Consider the following 23,687-nt stretch of genomic DNA (forward strand, 5'->3'; position numbering starts at 1 on the left):
CAGGGTGTTATGCTGAGCAAAATAAGTCAATCAGAGAAAAACATGTATCATATGACCTCACTGATATGAGGAATTCTTAATCTCAGGAAACAAACTGAGGGTTGCTGGAGTGGGGGTGGGTGGAGGGATGGGGTGGCTAGGTGATAGACATTGGGGAGGGTATGTGCTATGGTGAGCGCTGTGAATTGTGCAAGACTGTTGAATCACAGATCTGTACCTCTGAAACAAATAATGCAATATATGTTAAGAAAAAAAAAAAAAAGAAGATAGCAGGAGGGGAAGGATGAAGGGGGGGAAATTGGAGGGGGAGACGAACCATGAGAGACAATGGACTCTAAAAAACAAACTGAAGGTTCTAGAGGGGAGGGGGGTGGGAGGATGGGTTAGCCTGGTGATGGGTATTAAAGAGGGCATGCTCTGTATGGAGCACTGGGTGTTATGCACAAACAGTGAATCATGGAACACTACATTAAAAACTAATGATGTAATGTATGGTGATTAACATTACAATAAAAAATTTTTAAAAATGAAAAAAAAATCTGACACAGAACATGAAGTGAGCACATGCTGTTGGAAAAATGGCACTGATAGACTTGCTTGTTGCAGCGTTGCCACCAACCTTCAATTTGCAAAAAGACACAATATCTGCAAAGTGCAATAAAGCAAAACTCAATAAAATGAAGCATGCCTGTATTACTTTTATATCTTTCTTAGAAACAAAACAAATTTGCATAGCCACATTATATACCCTTTTTTCTGGGGTTCACAAATTGAGAGAATGTTTAGTTAATTAGCATTATGAAAATTTTCTATGCTGTTCATCCCCTCTGGTTAGAAGTTCAGGTTTAAGTTTTAGATGGTTCTTGTTTGCTATATGCTGGCATTTTATAGACACTAGGATAAGCATAAATTGACAGTAGAGCAGTGCTTCCAGAACAAGCACTGTTATTATCTTAAAGTTTAGTGAACTTACGCATTATATACTTATTTCTATCTTCCATCTGTTTTGCAATGTTCACTTCATTTTTGCTGCCCATTACTTCATGCTACTTCTTTGCATCCTGGTCACCTTCTGTGACATGTCAAACTCTTTACTTGGCCTAATTTTGTGATTTGGATTCTTCTCCCTCAGTCTTTTCCAATCTGAGCTTTATTGTCAAACCATTTCCTCTGAGGAGGCCATCTCTACTAAGATGCTTTTACCTTGCACACTGTGTGAATTCAGTTTAGCTTATTGATATTAATGACTGCTTTCTGACTCAACTATTATCTCTTATTTGATGATGTCTTACCCAAAATTTTGCACTAATTTTTTAAATAAGGCAGTATTAGGAGAGACTCCATGGTGGGGGCGGGGGGGTGTTAATTTAATTAATTAATTAATTTAAATACCTGCCCAGTGGCAAACTGGGTCAGCTGCCTTTCAAAGTCACCAGATTAAGTTTTTTCAAATCTTTCTTTCTTTCAAGTAAATGTATACAGCCATGTTTTGTTTATTCTGCTTGACATTAAGTGAGAATAATGTGAAGTCTTTGCTAGTAAAAAACACTCTCACACTTTTTTACAAATTGCTTGTGAAAGGCCCTTAGTTATAAAATAATAAACTGTAAAATTGAGATTTTCAGCTATAAATATAAAATTCAGTTAGCAGAAAGAAAGTCGGAAGAGACCTTAAGATTAAGTTTTGCCTCTTTCTTATACTAGTTGGGGAGCCTTAGGCAGTTGTCCTGAGCAACACTTGCTTCATTTGGCTAACTCCTGTTGAACTTGGTTCTTGTATCACTTCTATCAGGAATCTTCCAGCTTATGCAGGAGTTTTTAGGCATTCCTTCTCAGATCCTGTAGTCTACTGTTTCACATTCACCTCCTACTTTTGTCTATTTACATAAAGGATATATTTAGGTCCTATGTGCCTCTGAGCCACATTGAAGATAGGAAACATCTAACCCACTGGATTCTTGATCCCCTGGATGTAAAGTACAGGCTCTGACACAAAGTTTTTGTTTTTCAGTAAAAGTTTGCTTTATGAATGAATAGTAGTAGCTACACTGCCTTATGCTTAAAAATGTTGTGAGTCTAAATGGGAGTGATACAGTATTTCTGTGTTGTAAAGTACTATTAAAAATGTAGGACATAATTATCAGTTGAGAACACATATCTGAATGTAAATATATATCTGTGTCTAAATATAGTAGGAACTAATTCATAAAAATAACATTAATTTGAAATTTATAATAAATATAGACTAGAAAGCTATATATGTACAAACTATGACAAAATGTTGAAGAAAAAAATAAACTTTATAGAGATACATTAAACTACTTTGTAGAACAAACTATTTTTTAGAGTATAAAGTCTCAATTGTTTGTACGTATACCTCTTTGCTATTCACTGATTTTCTTACCTCTTCGTTATTCAGCATTTGTCAGGGCCTTGATTTAAAAGCAGTGTTCATAGTCTCTTGAAATTTTGAAGACATTTCCATGCCTTCAAAATTTGCACAACCCCAGTCTTCACTAACACATCCTATACCTGCCCGCCGCAACCCCCACCCCCACCCCCCCACCCCCGTCTCAGCTGGTATATCACAGGGCTCTCTAGATACTTGATAACTACCACTATTTTAGAAAATGTAACATATTTGGTCTTAATTATTTATTAATTGTATCCTTTAAAGCCAAAATGATAACTTTATAATAGTGGTAGGAGTCTGTGTTGAGGAGGAAACAAAGGATCCAATTGAAAAATACTTAAAAGTTAGAATTAATAGAACCTTAACCAGGTTATAATGAGATGTGGGTGAGGGACGTGAACATGGCTCCGAGGTTTTTGGCTTTTATGGCATAGTGAAGGGTAGCATCCGATTCTAAATCACAGGACAATAGGAAATCAGGTAGGATGAGAAGGTTCCTGGACCCAATGGTTTCATCTTTGGACTTTGACCTTGAGGTGTCATTGGGTAGGTAAGGGAAAATGTCCAGTAGTTAATGATAAAAATCAGTCAGGCTTAGGGATGTCTGTTTTGCAGATAAAATTTAAGAGACATTATTGTTTGGGCTAGTTTAAATTATGGGAGTGCATGAGTTCACTCAGAGACTATATATGAGAGAATTAGGGGCAGACCTTAGGAAATGATGATGTTTAAGTGGTAGAAAAGGGGCAAATAAGACTGAAAAGGAAGTTTGGAACAATAGAAGCAAACCAAGAATAAAATCAGAGAAGGAAAGATGTCCGAGAAGTAATAAGATATTGATACCAAAGCCAAAGATACCACACACACACACACACACACACACACTCTCATACATACACACACGCACACAAACTACTACAGGCCAATATTCCTAATGAATTGGGATGCAAAATTCCCCAACAAAATATTAGCCCAAACCACATTCAACAATACATTAAAAAGATCTTTCACCGTGATGAAGTGGTATTTATTCCGGAGATGCAAAAATGTTTCAATATTTGCAAATCAATCAAGGTGACACACCACATCAGCAAAACAAAGAATAAAAATCATATGATGATCTCAGTAGATACAGAAAAAGCATTTAACAAAATTCAACATCCTTTCATGATAAAAACTCTCAACAAAGTGAATTTAGAGGGAAATTACCTCAACATAATAAAGGCCATGTGAAAAACCCATAGTTAACATCACACCCAATGGGGAAAACTAAGAGCTTTTCCTCTAAGATCAGGAACAAACAAGGATGTCCACTCTTGCCACTTTTATTCAACATACTACTGGAAATCCTACCCACAGCAACCAGATAAGAAAAAGAAATTAAAAATATCCATATTGGTAAGGAAAATGTTAAACTGTCACCATTTGTAATGGCATGATACCCTACATAGAAAACCCTAAAGATTCCACCAAAAACTATTAGAAGTAAGATGTGGATTCAGTAAAGTTTCAGGACACAAAATTAATACCCAGAATTCAGTAGCATTTCTATATATTAATAACAAAATTGCAGAAGGAATAAATTTACATTTACTCTTGCACCAAAAAGAATAAAATACTTAGGAATAAACTTAACCAAGGAGGTGAAAGACCTGTCCTGTGAAAACTATAAAACAATGATGAAGGAAATTTAAGATGACACAAACAGATGGAAAGATATTCTGTGCTCATTGATTGGAATCATTAATATTGTTAAAATATGGACATATTTTACGTCCAAAAGCAGTCTACAGATTCAATAGATTCACAGAACTAGAACAAATAATACTAAAATTTGTGTGGAACCCCAAAAGACCCCCAATAACAAAAGCAATCTCAAGAAAGAAAAAGCTGAAGATACCACAATTCTAGATTTTAAGATGTATTACAGAATTGTAATAACCAAAACAGTATGGTACTGGCATAAAAATAGACACATAGGTCAAAGGAACAAGATAGAGAGCCAGAAATAAACCCACACTTGTGTGGTAAGTTAATCTATGACAAAGGAGGTAAGAATATACAATGGGGAAAAGATAATCTCTTCAAAAAATGATGTTGGGAAGCCTGGACAGCTACCTGTGAAAGAATGACACTGTACTATTTTCTAATACCATACACAAAAATAAACTCAAAATGGATTAAAGACATAAATGTGAGACCTGAAATCATAAAAATCCTAGAAGAGAACATAAGCCATAATTTCTTTAACATTCACTGTAGCAATATTTTTCTAGATATGTCTCCCAAGGCAAGGGAAATAAAAGCAAAAAGAAACTATTGGTACTACATAAAAATAAAAAGGTTTTGCACAAGAAAGGAAACCATCAACAAAATGAAAAGGCAGCCTACTGAATGGGAGAAGATATTTGCAAATGATATATCCAATAAAAGGTTAATATCCAAAATATATAAAGAACTTGTACAACTCAACACCAAAAATAATCCAATTAAAAAATGAGACATTTTTTCACAGAAAATGTACAGATGGCCAACAGCCACATGAAAAGATACTCAATATTACTAGTCACCAGGGAAGTGCAAATCAAATCTATAATGAGATATCACCTTACACCTGTCAGAATGGCTAAAAACAAAAAGACAAGAAATAAGTGTTGACAAGGATGTGGAGAAAAAGGAACTCCTGTGCACTACTTTTTGGTAGGATTGTAAATTGTTACAGCCACTGCAGAAAGAAGTATGGAGGTTCTTCAAAAAATTAAAAATAGAAATACCATATCATCTAATAATTCCATTACTGAGTAGTTATTGAAAAAAATGAAAACACCAATTAGAGAAGACATATCCATCCCCTATATTTACTGCAGCATTATTTATAATAGCCAAAATATGGAAGAAACCTAACTGTCCGTTGATAGATGAATGGATAAAGAAGATAAATACACAATGGAGTATTGTGCAGCTGTAAAAAAGGGATGAGCTTTTGCCATTTGCAACATGGATAGACCTAAAGTGTATGATGCTAAGTGAAATAAGTCAGAGAAAAACACAGAGAAATACTATATGATTTCACTTATGTGGAATCTAAAACGCAAAACAAATGAATAAACAAACAAAAAGCAGAATCAGACCTGTAAATACAGAGAACAAACTGATGGTTTGCCAGAAGGAAGGGCTGTAGGGGATGAGCAGAATGGATGAAGGAAACTGGGAGATACAGGCTTCCAGTTTGGGAATGAATAAGTGATGGGAATAAAAGGTACAGCAGAGGGAATAAGGTCAATATTGTAATAGCGTTGCATGGTGACAGATGGTAGCTACACTTGTGGTGAGCACAGCATAACATATAAAGATGGTAAAACACAATGTTGTACACCTGAAACTAATGTAACACTGTGTGTCAACTATACTCAAAAAAAAAAAAAGGGTTTTTTAAAGTCATTAGTTTTAGCCATATCAGATCCTGCAGGTGATCTTTGCTAGAGCCATTTCAGTGAGGTGGTAGGAGAGTTCTGAACAGTGAAGGAGCTGAAGAAATGGAAAGACAAAAGGAGACAAGAGATTTCCAAAATCTTCTGGAGAACCAGAAATGCCAAGTGGCTACATATTTTACTGGCAATCCATTTAGTATTACACTTCTTCCTTCAATGAGTCAATTAAGGTTCAAATGACACTATTACCCAAAGCCACATAGCATGGTAGTACCTACATTTGCTTGTGTTTTCAAATATCCAATGATTCATCCACTACTTATCATTAAAAATTTCCAGAATTTAGCAGAACATTGGTAATTTTCTTACTATGGGCTATTATCATTCCATTTGTGTTAATCATTGTCACCATTCTTTTCAGATCTTTGAGTATCTTGGAATTTATTTCACAGTGTTTGCTGAAAGAATGAGATTAGTAACTGATTCTTAAAAGGCACTGCTTTATTATTATATGTTTTTGATAATATTTGTTGTAACCTATGTTCAATTAGATACTCTTGTTCAAGCCAACAAGTGGATTAGTAAATTTTTGGCATCTATGACAATTTCCACTATTTTGCAGATTTTTTTCTTATTGTTGAAATCCTTCTAGCTCCCAAAATAATACTAGATAAGTAAAAAGAAGCTAAAACAAGAATAAGGTCATAAGAAAAAAAAAAAAAAGAAGAAGGTCATAAGACTTTTGCATTTTAGATGTAGTTCATAAAGAAGTTCATACTCACCTGACCCCTGATTTCTTGTAGCTAGAGACTAGTTTCTTTCTCCTCCCAGGCTCTGCCTCATTGCATGATTGTGTTTCATATTTTCTTTACACTTTCAGTTGAATTTTTGCAAGTAGTTTAAAACAAGTAATTTCAGAAACATTTATGTTTACTTGTGTGTAAAAGAAACAAAGATACTGGGGATATTTATAATGGACTTGATGTCTTTAAAGTAGAAAAATACTATATTTATTCCTGCGAATTCTAGATAAACCAGGGAGCTCTATAATAAATCATTTTTGATACAATGTTTTTATTGTGAATTAGTTTTAAACAAATGTGATTTTTAAAGTATTATTTTAATTCATTTGCATCAGAATGGGTGGGTCTCATAAGATTATAAAGATATATTGTGGATACTCATCAAAGAAAATTATTCAACCACCACTCATAAATGAACACCAGAAAAGCCGGTTTACGGCATTCATTTGACCACATTTTAAAATCAAGGGATTTAATTACTCTGGGGAAAATGACAGCAGGCAAGGAAGTGGATACCTTAAGAATATGTTCATCTCTAAAGCATAGTGACAGCATAACTTTTGTTTTTAGTCTTTATGTAATTCCATTTGCAACTTCTTAAAGGCAGCTAATTTTTCATTTTAGCAATGTTAGTTTTTTCTTATGAAAATAATTTCTACTACAGAATTTTAAAAATTGTTTTATTCTTGATTTAACATCTTTTTTTAAACCACAGAAAACAATAATTTTAGAATTAGAATAGTTTTGAGCTCTTCATAGGATTTGTCTGTGAAATTTAGTCATTTGAATAAAAAATTAAATTGTTATCTTTATAATTTTTAAATCAAATATTCAATAGAATACAGTAATTTTATTTCAGAATCGGATATCTGTGAAACTAAGAAGTCTGTGAGTTTTGCACCTTATTACGATTAAATACATAAAAATTAAATTAGTTATTGTCTGCTATGTCATAGTATGTGTTATAATTATAACATATACAAAGGAAATACATGTCCATATTCATAGAAAGGGATAGACGTGATCTTTAACTATTAACTACATGACTTAGTAGTGTTTGTTATAGTTCAGCTTGCTTTCTCGTGCCATCGGTGTTTTTATATATTAGCAGAGGTCCAAATACACAATCTTGAAATGTATTATTCTTTGTATCATTAGAATAAAAGAGTAGTTCTTTATTAATTGTTAAAGGCCAGCTCTAGTTTTGGGAATGCATGTGAGTCATATTTTATTTTTTTTAAGTATACCTAAGCAGTTGACAAAGGATGTTTCCAGAAATGAGCTATGTGATCTTTGACACCAATCTGTGGAACAGATTTGATAATAAATATCTCATTACTTTTGAGATTTGTTTATTGTACATGTGTAGCTTGGTAACTGAGTACTATAAAAAGATCAGAATTAGCTGGATTTCGTATATCTGTCATTCCTGCCATGCCAAAAATCTGTGGAGTAATTTGTAATTGCCATTGTTTGGGTTATTACGATAAACAGAACTGATAAGGTTTGCCTCGTGAGCTGCATTCACTTCACATCACTCTGTTGAATTAAAATTGCATGGACATATCTCTCCCTATCAGTTTTATTTATCTGTCAGAAAGAGAGAAAGGAAGTATGCTTCTACTATGTAAAACCTTATAATGAGCAGGTCAGAAATCATAATCACTATTTTAATATTCTAGTGCAAATGAATGACTGTATGTATGTTTCTATTATCTATCTATCATTTGAAATATATTCCTATAGGAAAATACTGTTACTTTTTCCAAGTGCCCTTTATCATATTTTGTCAAAGGTTATCATTTTAATTGGATTACCCAAGGTACAAATGCAAATCTGCAGAATATAGCATGTTTTTTCTCTCCTTTGTCAAATATGTGTAATTTTTCCTTAGAGCTGCTTCTACATACAGTTGGACTATTTGCTTGACTGTGTTTATAGGTAGAAAATACAAGTAGATTGTGTGAAATACTTTAATTTTCTCCCATGGTAAAAGTTCTTCATAATATTTCTCTTCTTAGGCAGCAGCCTTTTCACCTATGAAATTCCCAAGCTCACTAGTGGTCACACCAGATGAGCTTTCAAATTTTCAGATACCTGTGGTGAATTAAATACACGGGTGCTCCCTTCACAAATTCTGTAACCTCTGACAATTGTCACACATTGTCATCACCATATACCCACTCCCAATTTCCACTCCGGTGTACTGGGGAGTGATTTGGACCTCAAGAATTTGGAAGGTTCCACATCCTTGATGTTTGTCCTCCATGTTACTTTGATTAGAGTTGTTTATTGCTGTGATCCTATGAATTTCCTGTTTGAATGTTATATCCAGTGGATTTTTCATATATGCAGAACAATTCTGTGTACTTTTGAACTGTCATCCAGTTTTTTATAAAGATATTTTTCCTCAAAAAATTATAGATGAAGTATTGTTTTACAATCTGTCTCACACATTCAAATCTTCAGCAGTTGTTTTGGTGTTCCAGTGATGGAAAAATCATTATTCATAGACAAAGAACTTTGAGTGCGTCCATGAGCTATCAGTCCTCCCAGTATTACCTTTGTGTTTTAAGGGACTTCTGCATTTTCAGTATTGACTGGCCTTTGTTTTCTGACAAAACAATTTGTAGTTCATTTTCAGATAACTATACATATGGTATTTGTATTTTAATTAAAAAGACTGTTGTTATATCTGATTCTTATAAGCAGAAATTCATTTTAAGGACACTTTTCATTTCCTTGAAATGTTCCCTTTCTTTTTTTCCAGGGTTCTTAAATTGCAAAAGCAAGTTAAATTATGTGCTTTGGGGAGTTAATTTTTGGCACCATATGTCTCTAAAAATGATTTAATTTTATCTTTAAAACATGTTTGTAATGACATTTATGTTTTGTAATACACAGAGACAATATAAGCAATTTTTAAAAGAAAAACAGGCTAGTCTACTATTGTTTCAACATAGTAACGTGTCTAAGGTTGCAAAAATTCCTGTTTATTTTGATTAATGTATTTTTAATATCTGAGCTCTGTTGTATATCTTAGCAAAGTGTCTTTACAATATCAACATGACTAATACAAAAATTTTACTGCTATTTTTCTTATTAGGGACCTAATCTTATGATTTGAGAATGTTAGAAAAGTTAAACCACAGAAAAGGACTAATTTTAGTCTAAGGATTAATTTAAAGGCTTATAAACAACTTTCTCCAAAGCTCTATTAATCATTTTACATATTTTTATGCTTTTGCAAATGAATGTACCATCAATCCTCACCTAATTCTATCAAATTCAAATTCTCATGTAAGTAGGCTTCTATATATCTATCTTCAATTTAGTATGAAATACGTTATAAAGTTGCTATTCAACAAATGCTTTTATTATGTGAGCAGGAGGAGGAGAAATACCAAAAAATTTAGGCAATTTAAGAAGGGAAGAGTAGTAATTAATTTCTTATTGATTTAAACTCCTTTAATATTTTGGATAGCTCTTTTATTATAGGTAAGATCATGCTTAGTGGATACATAACAAAAGTCTTGTACACAAAAGCCTTTTTTATATTTTAGCAGATGGTCAAATATAATAGTATTTTTTAAGCCAGATTATAGTAAATTCTCTAAAAAGAAATAATCCTGAACCACAAAATATGGAGGATGCTTTGACAAAGTTGGATTAAGCTTACATGTCTTTACTGACATGTAAGTTGTTTTTTTTTTAATGAAACAACTAAACTTACAGTAAGTTACAGAGTTATATATAAGGTACATGTAAGTTTTATCATAAATTTCTGTGTACCTTTATCAGCTTTGTAAATATCGATATTTGCATATTTGCTTTGTATGTTTAGACCAGTATGAATACACTCAAAACCCTCTGTCTGCCTATTCCTAATATTATTTCCCTCCTCTTTACTGAGATAACCACTAGGTATTTATCAATTCTATCCATATTTTATTAATTGTAATTTTATTAATTGTAATTAATTTTACATGTAAACTATTAGTTTTCATTTTTATGTATAAATGTTGTACTGTATATATCACATGCAATATTAGTGGATTTATTTTAAATTCTAGGCTGTAGGATATGAACATACTACAATGTATTTTTTATTATTCAAATGTAAACATTTTATTATTCAAATGTAAACATTTATTATTCAAATGTAAACATTTTCACCATTGCAATCAATGCTGTAAATTAACATTATTTTATATGTTTCCTTGAGAACATATTATAACTGTTATTCAAGAGCAGTATCTCTGACTTCAGAATGCATTAGATACCTGGAAGTCTTGTTAAAACACCAATTGCTGGGCTCCAGAGTTTCTGATTCAGTAGGTCTGAATAACTATATTTCTAACAAGTTCTGTTGTGATACTAATCCTGCTGATCTTGAGAACTACTGGTCTAGAATATGTAGGTTTAAGTATAATTGCTAGATCAAAGGGGAGCTACATCTCCAAATTTAATACATAATGTCAGATTGTTCTCCAGAGTCTTTGTGTCAAATTAGACACAAATTTGACAATGTATGAGAGTTTAGTTTTTTCCACATCTTACCAAGAATTGGTATGGACAGTTTTTTGTAATAATTGCCAATTGGGTGAGTGTAAATCATATTTATTTGTGCTCTACTATTGAGATTAAACATGTTTTTCTTTTTTTTTAAGTGTTCAAAGATTCATTAGTTGTGTTTAACAACCAGTGCTCATCACAACACATGCCCTCCTTAATGCCCATCACCCAGTTACCCCATTCCCCCACCCCCTCCCTTCTGTAACCCTCAGTTTGTTTCCCAGAGCCCAGAGTCTCTCAAGGATTGTCTCCCTCTCTGATTTCTTCCCATTCAGTTTCCCTTCCTTCCCCTATGGTCCTCCGTGCTATTTCTTATGTTCCACATAAGAGTGAAACCATATGATAATTGTCTTCTCTCTTTGACTTATTTCACTTAGCATAATCCCATCCAGTTGCATCCATGTGGATGCAAATAGTAGGTATTCATCCTTTCTGATGGCTGAGTAATATTCCATTGTATATATGAACCACATCTTTTCAAATGTTTATAGACAAAATAGCTTTCCTTTTCTGTGAATTGCCTATTTGTATTATTTGCCCATTTTTCTGGTACATTGTTTGTATTTTTCCTTATTGATTTATAGGGGCTCTTTCTATGTTAAAGAAATTAATCCTTGCTAGCTGTGTTGTTAATATTTTTTCTAAACCTCTGGTTAATTTTGTTACTCTGCTTAAATTTAAATTTAAAAAAATTCAGTATAATTAAATTTACCAGTTCTTTCCATTAGAATTTATTATTTTAGTATTTTATTTAAAACTGCTTCCCCTTCTAAAGGTCAGTTTTAAATTTATCTTTTCTCAATTTAGTCTACCTAGCTTTTATGTTAGTGTATATTATAAGTTAAGGATCTAGTTTTATTTTAGAGACTTGTATAGAGAAAATCAATTATGCCATCCTTTCTCCACTAAATTAAATGCTGTGTCATATTTCAAACTTATATATTTTATATGAATGTCTTGTTCATCTCTTTTCTGACCTAATGCTTATCCATTCCAATGCTGACATTACTGTTAGTTCCTACTTCTTTATATATGTCAAGTTTTTTTTTAGCTTGTTCTTCTATTTCACAATTGTCTTAGCTGTTTTCAGTCCTTTATTCTTCCGTATAAGTTTTAGATCAAGTTCTATGAAACCTGATGAGACTGTAGATCACTTTGCGAAACATTGACATGTCTCCTATGTGGACAGATTATACCTCTCCATTTATTTAGTTATTACTTTATATTTTTAAAAAATGTTTTTTAACTTTCTGTGTATATTTCTTTACATATTCTTTAATAGATTGAAACCTAGACATCTTACATTTTGTATTGTGATTATGAATGGTATTTTAGAATCATGATTCAAAATTGGTTATAACTAATTTTTAATGTTATTTTTTTCAGTGCTGATCTTACAGGCAAAAAAGTTCCTAAACTCTCTAATTGCCTCCTATTGTTGATTTTTAGAACCTCTTTAATTTTCTGTGTAGGCATTCTTTCTCTCATATCTATTTTTTTCTTTCATTTTCTTATTGCTTTGGCCAGTATCTGCAATAAAATTTTGAAAAGAGGTACTGATTCCTGATAGCCTTTCTGTATTTTTCCTGACATTTATGGGAATGTTTCTAAAGTATCTCTATTTACTAAAATATTTGTTGAAAGTTTTGGGTTTATAGCTTTATCAGGTTAAAGAAATTTTCTTCTGTTCCTATTCCTAGCTTGCTAAGATAATTTTTTTCATTGTTGATTGTTTTTGTTCTGTGTTTATTCATATCGACTTCTCTTGGGGATGATTATTTTTTCTTTGATATATTGATGTATTTCATGAAAATATTTGCTGATAATGAACCATTTTTAAATTTCTGGAACTATTAAATGATAGTTCCTTTACACTGTCTTCAATTAATGAGCTCCTAGATGGTACAAACTACATTCTATCAATCAATAAGTATTTATTAATCACTCTCTTATTACTAATAAATCATTTTCAGCTTCAGTATTAAACCAAACAGTGAATTAGGAGATCACTTTTGCTTTACATTCAGAAAATATGGATAGTAAATTATTTTCTGGCTAGGCAAAGAGAGAAGAAAGAAAAAGAAAAAGAGTTTAAAATCTATCATTAACTATTGCTGCAACAAATTGTCCCTAAATTTAGCAGCTTAAGCTAATAAACACTTATTTTCTCACAAAGTTTCTGAAAGACAAGAACCAGGAGCTGCATAGATGGGTGATTTTGGCTCATGGTCTCCTATAAGGTTGCAGTCAAGTTGTTGGTCAGGGTGGCAGTCATCTGAAGAGATTGGAGAATCTGCTTTCAAGATCACTCACAGGGGGCTTTTGGCAAAAAGAAGTTTCAATTCCTCACCATGTGGGTCTTTCACAGAGCTGCTTACACAACATGGGAGCTGGCTATTCCTAGATCAAAACATCTGAGAGAATGTGAGAGAGAGAAAACCCAAGACAGAAGCCTCAGGGTGTGTGTGTGTGTGTGTGTGTGTGTGTGTGTGTTTGGAAGTGCATACTATCTTCTGCCCTATTCTGTTCTTTATAAGACAGTCACTAAGTCCAGCCTACACTCAAAGGGAGGATTTTCAAATAATTTGAGGGTCTACTTTTAAACCCTCCTGCTTCAGGAGGATTATCAAATAATTTGAGGGTCTATTTTTAAAATCACATCTATGAACACTGTTTTTCCCTGACAGTAAATAACAAATATACTTCAACTCTATATTACTCCATTCTTCACAATGTGCCCCAATTGTCTCCTTTGGGCTAGGATAACAAGGCTTTATTTTTGTGTCCTCCATAATGCAAACCACACAACTGTATACTCCAAGCTGGCCACAGAAAATACCTGAAAAAGTGATGCTTTGAAAGTTCTACTTTCAATGCTGAGAACATGAGAATGGTGTAAGACAATATTTCAGTGCTAATTTGGTTATGGCTGTGCCTAATGTTTTTGAAACTTGTGATTGGGATATCAAATAGTTTATATTAGTCTTAGCATATTATAATTTTAACATGCATAACAGCAGTAAAATAATATAAATTTAAACCTATTTAATTAGAGGTTTTGTGTGTTGTAATATATACATTATTACATTTAGTATTAAAGCCAGGTTTATGTGATATATGGGAGTTACCATGAATTTATATAGGTCATCAAAATAACTTGGATTAAAAACAGAATCCATATAATATACAAAAGTATATTAAAATAGGAGAATGGAGAATCTTTCATTCTTGCAAGTGACAACATTAATTTACTCTGTTTTACTGTCAGAGAATATCAAGCTTTAAAATGTTAATAAATATAATAAAAAGAACCTAATCAAATTTAATCAGAAGGGATTTTTACCAAATGTATATTATATACAAATGGACATTGGATGCAATGCTAACATTGACATCAACTCTCTGTATCTTAAATACCATGTCAAAATAGACATTGATTTTTTTTTTCTTTGTGAATAGCTACATAGTGATCATTATCTCAAAAGAAATAACAACAAATTCTATCTTTGGGCTTCCTTCAGCAAAGAACTCACAAAGCAAGAACTAGAGCCCAACTTACCAAATCTACCACAAATTCAAACTGGCCAGAAACCATTGTCAGAAAACTCTACCATTCCTTTTTGCCATTTTAAATGTCTGAGAGTACACACCAGCCGTTTCCTGTTTCAGCGCTCCTGATGCAGTTGAATATCCTCTTTTCTCTTTTGTGTACAAAACCGAGGGCACTGAAGTTGAGGATCTTTTCTCAAAATGACTCTTTTCCTGTGCCAGTATGCGCCTTCTGAGTTTTCTATGAGAATCTTATCCATTCTTTTCCAAAATTCTTGTAATATGTGCTAGAGACTAAGCAGCAGCCTAGTTACTCCATCAGTGGCTCTAAATTCCATTCTTACTTCTAAGTACTTGGCAAGTCCTTACAGTGCCCTTGCTGTAACCCCATCCAGTGTGTTTGTGTCCCTTACTGTTCTTTTTTGTTTCTCTAACACTTCCTCCCTCCTCTCACCTTATCTTCCCTAAAATCTGAAGGAGAGGGCAGGAATATAATCATTTCAGAAATAAATGATTACATTTCAAGAATGTAATCACTGAAGAGTTTCATTTCAGAAACACGAGTTTAATTGAAGTTGGAGAGATCAAAAATCATTCCAGTTCCTTTGGCTTTCCAAACTAAATTCTGTGTCTACCTAAAGGACTTTTCCACTCACAACTGAATTCTCTCTCTTTAGTTTTCCCTTTATATATTTTTGTGTCTCTTACATTCACTTGGCTTATCTTTCTCTTCTCTCATTAATTATTAAGTTCTTGAAAGTCTTACTCGCTCCTTTGCTTCACCACTAAAATTTTACCAGTTCACTTTATTGATTTAATTTCAGTATTTATTGAGTGATTACTGTCTACTAACATCTTACAATTGGGCTTTTACCATAACAATTTTCTTAAAATAGTTGTCATCATATTCAAATCAACTGTCATTTCTAGCACCTTAAATATTTTTCCATATATATTATTGTTGATCATCTCATTGTCTTTAATGTGGATATGTATGTGTATATATGTGACTTTTACTGGATGTTGATTCTAAGAATTCCTTCAGTTTTTTTCTGTCCCCATTCTTTTTTCAGAAGCTTATTAGCTATAAATCTAAAATTAAAAAAAACCACTTTGAGATATTACTCTTTTTTAGTTGATACATAAGGAACTTCTCTACTTAAGTAGAGAGAAAGATGGGTAGCATTACCATTCAGTTCACTTTGGTTAATGAGCTCCCCCACTTGTAAAAACCTTTCACATGTTGAGAGCTCCCACTTGTAAAAAAGTTACCTTCAGTTTAAGGAATTCCTCTAAAACTCATATTTCTCTTATTTGCCCTTGTCATATTTGCAGATACCTTAATAATGGTGTAATGCTTAGACTAAAGCATCTTAACATCTTAGTGAGTATTTTAAGATAACAGCATATGCTCCCCCAGTAGCTGTCAGATTTGGCCGAAAAAAAAATTTAATATTATATTAAAACTACTAAATATTACAGAAAACCACTTAATAATGACAGACTTTCTCTTCAAAAAGTGATGTTAATTTTCAACTCAATAGCCTAAATTATCGAAAATGTCCTTAAATTCCAGGTAATATATTTCAGCATTTAGCAAGCTGAAAATTCTATAGTTTTCAAGGTTATTCTTATTTCACAAGTTAACCAATTAACCAAGAATAGTGGTTTCATTATTCTGTGGACTTACATAAATACCTATGTGTTGCTTATTATGATGCATAATGAAGATAATGATTATAAACAATTCACAATTCACACCAGGTGACTATTTTTAAAATTGTTGTTTTGGGCGCCTGGGTGGCTCAGTTGGTTAAGCGACTGCCTTCAGCTCAGATCATGATCCTGGAGTCCCGGGATCGAGTCCCGCATTGGGCTCCCTGTTCGGCGGGGAGTCTGCTTCTCCCTCTGACCCTCCTCCCTCTCATGCTCTCTGTCTCTCATTCTCTCTCTCTCAAATAAATAAATAAAATATTTTAAAAAATTGTTGTTTTTAAGTAAACTGTTTTATTGAAATACACTTCCAGAAAAGTTCACAAGTCATCCATGCAGTCTGGTGAAGTTTTGCATAGGATCCTTTACATGTGCTCAGCTCAATAAATAAGACATAAAATAGCCCTACTTTGTGACATGTTTTTATTCTGTTGTGAAGATGTCTGATATGAAATTTTTGGTGTTTATTTTTCATTCTAAGAAGAAGTCAACATAAACAACTATCCACATCACCAAAAAAAAAAAAAAAAAAAAAAGGTTTCAGTGACAGAATATATTTTAGTACGGTTTTTTAAATTAATTTTTATGAAGTTTATTTCTTCGAAAATAACCTAATTATAAAAATTCTATATGGTGTGGCTGTGTTAACTGTTGAGTGACATATGTTCATTGTTTTGGTAAAACTTCTACCGTATTTGTTGTTGTTGTTTGATTTTATACTAAACATCCAAAAAGTATAGAATGCCTCATAGGAGAAGTCTTTTTCTGTGTAGATGCAGTATTGAACGTTTCACCTCTAAGCACTGCGTCCACTGTATGTTAGTGCAGTGAGATGTCTCCATGTCACATAGTCAGAGGGAGGTAGATTAATAGAGAGTTCTTGCTGGAAATCTCTTCCCTGTTATTGTTCTCCCTCAGCAGCTGATGGCTAAGTTAATTCTCTTTAGTTTTGTCATGCTCTAAAGCACACATTGCCAAGCAATGGTAAGCTTTATGAGGAAAAAAAAAAAAAAGAAGCAATGGTGTCCATCACAGTCTCCAAGTTGCATTTTTAAACTTTGGCTTAACCTGATGTGCCATTCAAAAAAGCTTCAAAAGATTATTTTTTTTAAAGAAAGGTTCAATATGTCCCGAGGCTATCGGTTTTGAGTTAAACTGGGTGAAGTAGAAATATTTTACTCATCAGCTTTGCAGTCACAGAGTTTGCCTCAGCTAGAACAAAACTGCTGAGGCATTTAGAGAAAATTAACCCCCCATCCTGGCGGCCAGATGTGACTGGTTTCTGATGAATGCACATGAGTGGGCTGGAAAATCAAGAGACTGTGAAATTCCTGTCAGGTCCGTACAGTGCAGAATGGGCTATTGACTGCTTTCTATATTTCCCTCCATCATTCTTCTTGAACACTGCCATTAATTTCCTCTCCTACTCTGACTTGTGTTTTTCCCCCCTCCCTCTTCCCTTTAGCTCTGTCAGCTGCAAAGAAGGATACACAAGGTGTGGCAGAAGCACTTCAAACTGGTGGTCCTCTACAGCCAGATGAGGCTGGCCAAGTTCCAGACAGACTCTCAGGAGAGTATTCAGAAAATATTAGCTGTGCAGGTAGGTGATTGCAGGGAAGTAGGAAAGATCATTCTGATCTAGATTGAAAAGCAAATGATGGGTAGTGTGATGAAGCATTAAAACCATATCCCATCAGAGTTTTATAAATTTTTAACCTCTTTAATAAACTGGAATTGCATGAAGGATGAATTCAGTAAGTTAGCATATACACCATGCATACTTTGGGGGAAAAGGGAGAGTGAACTTACTTTTCACAAACCTCAAAACAGATTTTTATAAATACATTTGGTATAAATATATATTTTCAAATCTTCAGGCTTTGCAGATGCCATTCAGCTGTTTAAGAGATATCGTCAACAGTTGCCTTCTGTTGCTTTTGTGTGAAATCTACTTCAGTAAAAATGACACTTATGTTTATCTTATTTACCTGTTTTCTTTCCCCTTCCATTTCAAAAGAGGCTTGTCCTCCTAAGAAGATTTAGGGATAACTTTATTTGAAAAATAAGCACTTTGGGATTAGAATATAACTGTGGTTCCAGATGCATGTGAAATTTTACTCTTTGTCTCTGTAAAAACTTTTAGTGGATCCGTTGTCTTTAAGACTCTGATCTATTTTAGAAATCCATATTAACTATGTAAAGACTATTTTGGGAAAATTAAATTTTTTAGATTAATATTTTACTATTTGAAATGTTATAATATGAATAAAACATGACTTTCCAAAGGAAAATAAAACAAACCCCACCTTGTTCTATTAAAAAACAAAAAAATAGAAGCACCTGTTCTATAATATAAAATGCACATGCTCTTTAAAACCATAATCTTCATTAACTTGCAGCATAAACAATGCATGCTGAACCTAAACAAACCAAATCTTTTTCTAAATATTTTAATTATGTGTGCACTTGATGATGCATAATTTACCATAATCAAAGGATTTTGCAAAACACTTCCAAAGCTATTTCAAATTTCATTTTTACTGGAGGCTATTTTTGCTGTTTTCCTCTGAGGGTGTGTGTGTGTGTGTGTATCTATCATATGAAGTACATATATAAGATGTATATGCACTTTATATATGTACAAGTACTTTATATAAAGATTCCACAGATAATGGATTATAACAAAAATTTAAAATAATAGAAATTTAAAGCTTTGAAAAGGTAGAATTTAAATGTGTAGGTTTAATAGATACGCATATACAAACTTGAGTATAAACTACAGTTGCAGTGTTTTTGAAGCCAGGATCTTATTTTTTTTTCCCTTAAAAGTCTGTTAACAGATAGTATATTAAAAATTATGGAGTGCCTATAACTTGTGATTCCCTTTTAAATATCCAAAGGTAATTTGCATGTTCTATTTATTGTTTTAAAAAAATCTCACACTTCTGCCTAACTGTAAACATTCTTTTTTTTTTAAAGATTTATTTATTTATTTGAGAGAGCGAGAATGAGAGAATGAGAGAGAGAGTACATGAGAGGGGGGAGGGGTAGAGGGAGAAGCAGGCTCCTCGCCAAGCAGGGACCCCGATGCGGGACTCGATCCAGGGACTCCAGGATCATGACCTGAGCCGAAGGCAGTCGCTCAACCAACTGAGCCACCCAGGCGCCCTAACTGTAAACATTCTTAAGTGAGAAATCCTCATTGTAAATTAGGGTGTATTTTGAAATATTGAAAATGTCAGTAGAAACTTTGAATATCGTTAAAGTGAACTCTCAATCCCTAACCTACAATAATCCTTATTCTAATTTTTATTAGAAATTCACCAATGCATTTTTTTAACAAATTTGATTTTAAATTACTTATGTTGATGGCTGTTATGTAACAATGGAAATGAAGAGTTAGAAATGATAGCATAGTATCAGTAGAAAGATTCAACTACTCTGCTTCTAGAGACACAGTAACAAGGCTGGATTGTGTTTGGGGAATTTGAGGAACATAATTTAGTGAATCCTTATCTGATGGAGATGATTTCAATTTAGAATATTTCAACTTTGACTTTTAATAGGAATACTGAAACATAATTTTCAGGATCTTGCCATAAAACTATAGAAACATGGGCAACCCTCTGAAAAGCTTAACTCCTAAACCCTCAGCATGGTACACAATGACCGTCATGACCCAGTTCTTGCTAAACTTCCCAGCTTTATCTCTCTCCAGATTAGTTCCTTAAAGTCTGTATCATCTGCTCCAAAATTCCTCTAGTGTGAAACCTCTTCTTTAACTCCTTCTTCCTTGCCTGTGCCTACACCTTAACCTCTTTCTGTAATACTCTTATTATCTTACCTGTTAAAGAACATCTGACTCAAAGCAAACATCTCTACAAAATCCTTCCTGAGCACCTTCCTTTTCTTTACCTCCTACTGTACTCTGTACATATCACCAAACCACAGTTGCATTTTCAGCACCTTACTCCTTCTACTTGTTGCTGTGCTTTTCTTCCTAGAAGAGTCGAAGCTCCTTTGGGGCTGTACATCATCAGTGAAATTAGTTCAGTTCTTGCTTAGTTGGTTTTTAGTGTGTAAGGCCATTAAATTTATCTGAAGGTATTCCATGACTAACTTGTTTTCACTTATTATATCAACATTTTCTATTTTTTTATTTTATTTTTTAAGTTTTATTTATTTATTTGAGAGAGTGAGAGCACAAGCAGGGAGAGGGGCAGAGGGAGAAGCAGACTCCCCACAGAGGAGGGAACCTGACACAGGACTCGATCCCAGGACCCTGAGATCATGACCTGAGCTGAAGGCAGACACTTAACCAGCTGAGCCACCCAGGTGTCCCTCAAAATTTTTTAAATGACAGCATGATAGAGTGATTCAGTATGTTTGCAGAGTGAGTCTGCAGGTATCAGTCTCTATAATTTGAGTCAACATGGCTAAAAATCGCTTAACAGACCAGATGCTATTGCTCTCTATTTTCATATAATTTAATAGCATGTCAATACTATGGAATCTAATGTTTTATATTTTGAAGGTAATATTAAAATGATGCCATAGGATATTAGCGAATTATAAAAAAAGGTATTAGTGAACGATTTGATGAGAAAATCATCTGATGAATCTTTAAAAAGTAAATTGTATATAACTGGTATTGAGCAAAATCAATTCAAAATAAACGTTAAGCAGAAAAAGGAAACTTTGTTTCACCCTTGGGCTTGAAGCAATTGCAGGACTATCCAAAAAAAAAAAAAAAAAGCATAATTGGTAAATCTACAGATGGCAGAAAACCAGGTGGACCACATAAGCTTTTGAAAACATAATCAAACAGAAACTAGTAAGATGAACTATAATTGAAATAAAGTATTGGTGTATTTGACATCAAAGCCATTTATATAAAATATATATATATATATATATATATATATATATATATATATATATATGGATTTTAGTTGACTATAATTTTAACATGAGCCAAAGTGAGCTACTACTATCTTAAGACCAATGCCATGTTCCAGCTCTGGCAAGCACATGAGACTTCTTGAATCTGACACTTGTAGGGCATATTTTATAGTCCTAACCTCACATCTCAGCCCATATAAGGTACTATCATTGCATTATTTTTCTCTTTTTATTTTTAACTTATTTAATGCTGTGATTTTTAATACCCCTTTGGCATCTTATTTGGAAAAAAGACTGAATATTAACTCATCATTTAAATAAGAGAATGTGATGTGGCAGACATGTTCATGTGATCTTAGACTTCGAAGGCACAAATGTTTTGTCTTGTTAAAGGAGATGATAGTCCCATTGCACTTCAAAAGTTGAGTATATCTGCAGTATTTTATAAAGGTTGGGAAGTATAGTTTTAGGGCCATATTGATATACTAGAAAGCAGCAATCTAATAAAAAAACAGGGAGAGGGAGAGGGAGAAATCTACAAATTTAGAATGTTTAATTGTAAAAGGAAAAGACTTTGGAAGGTCAAACATCTAAAGGACTAAGTGAAGGTTGGCAACACCTGGACCCATAATGGAAGGGTGGGTTTGGGCTCAATATGAAAATATTTGCTCTCCAACCATGCACTGCTAGTGCTCGAGCAGAAGCATTGCAGTGGTTGAGGGAAAGCAAACTGACTAAGAGTCAGCCCAGAGAGCAGCTTCTCAGTCTGCACTCCTGGAATGTTCACCTGACCTCCTTGAACAAACATTTGTGTGTGGTCTGTATGTCGTCACCCACTAGAATGTGAGCCTTCTCCTTTGAAAAGCATGTCTTATTTGTTTATCTTTATCCTCCTGGCACCAACTACAGTTCTTAATATATAAGTACTTAATACATAAGTACTCAAAAATATTTGTTGAGTGAATTGATTATTATGTGAATTGGTGAAGTGGTTTATTAGGATTTAATGTGATAACCTCAAAGGTCTTTCAAGCTCAAGGTGCCTACATTTCTATACATTAATAAACAAAAGCATTCTCTAGGTGCTTTGCCAAGAATTTTGATGGCACAGAAATAAGGTGTTTAGTCATTTCAGACATTTGTGCATGCACACACACACATAATACATATAAGGACAGACCAATTCTTATTTCTGGAAGACAGCTATGCAAATGGAAAAAAGCCAGAAAAAAACACAGGATAAAAATTTAAAATCACTTGGTTGGAGGTTGGGAGGGTGGCAGAGTAGGAGGACCCTAAGCTCTCCTTGTCCCACAGATATAACTAGATAACACTCACATCAGCATGAATAGCCCAGAAATCAACCTGAAGATTTGCAGAACAAACTCCACAACTAAAGGTAGAGAAGAGGCCACATTAAAGAAGACAGGAAGGGTGAAGATGGGAGTTTGGGAGTGAATCAGACCAGACTGTGACTGTCAGCAGAGGGGAGAGAGCCCATGGTGTGGAGAAAGGCAAAAAGTAGACTATCACATTGGAAAGCCTTCACAGGGAAGGTAAATCCCCATAACATATGGCTTTGAAAGTGAGAAGGGATGAATCTTGTGAGTTTGTACAACTACCAGGACTTAAAACATGGGATTTTAAAAAATCAGTGGGTTCAACTTCAGGAGAGCCTGGAGAGCATTAGGAAGTAGCGTCCCTACCCTTAAAGAGACAACATGGCAAAAGCCCATGGAGATACAACATGGAAGCAGAAGTTTGAAAAATGCCAGGGCCATACTGGAGGGAGAGTTATTTACTCATCTCATAGCATGGCCAGAGAGGCAGTGATCACAGGGAGACCCCTCAGGAACAGAGGAGCTGAAGGCACCAATTCACTCCCCCACCTCCAAGCATAAACACAGGGCCACCTGAGCAGACCAGCATGGTGCCAACACTCACTACCTAACTTGCTTACACCAAGCCCTGTCCCCCACATTTCTGTGTATTCACCCTTCCCAGTCACTCTTGCCTCAGTCCAGGTGCTGAAAGTCTCCTCCTCCCAGAAGACCAGCACAAACCCCACCAACACCTCATCTCCCAACCCAACCATTTTATGGGACCTCAGCTTCAGTGGCCACGGTGGCAGTGGCAGCAGGCCTCGTTTCACAAGCAGACCAGTGCACACCTTGTTAAAATGCACCCCATCCAGCCAGTGACCAAACATGGCCCACAACAGGCAAAGAGAGCCTCTGCAAATGACTGGACTGAAGGAAAAGTTGGCTAGGACACAACAGCAGGGCAGATGTAACACATATA

The 23,687-nt window shown here is 34.0% G+C and overlaps 1 protein-coding gene across 1 annotated transcript in view; it reads left to right on the plus strand.

Moving 5' to 3' along the window:
* The window catches only part of CCDC178 (coiled-coil domain containing 178), a 397,121-nt gene that overhangs the window by 338,304 nt on the left and 35,130 nt on the right, over positions 1-23,687 (plus strand). The window contains exon 19 of the mRNA XM_064578794.1: positions 17,950-18,084. Within this exon, the coding sequence (XP_064434864.1) occupies positions 17,950-18,084 (135 nt within the window). The remainder of the gene's footprint in view (positions 1-17,949; positions 18,085-23,687) is intronic.

The sequence above is a fragment of the Mirounga angustirostris genome, unplaced genomic scaffold (assembly GCF_029215605.1).
Source record: "Mirounga angustirostris isolate CCGP_5_RB_7025 unplaced genomic scaffold, mMirAng1.0.hap1 SCAF_14, whole genome shotgun sequence".
NCBI lineage: Eukaryota > Metazoa > Chordata > Mammalia > Carnivora > Phocidae > Mirounga > Mirounga angustirostris.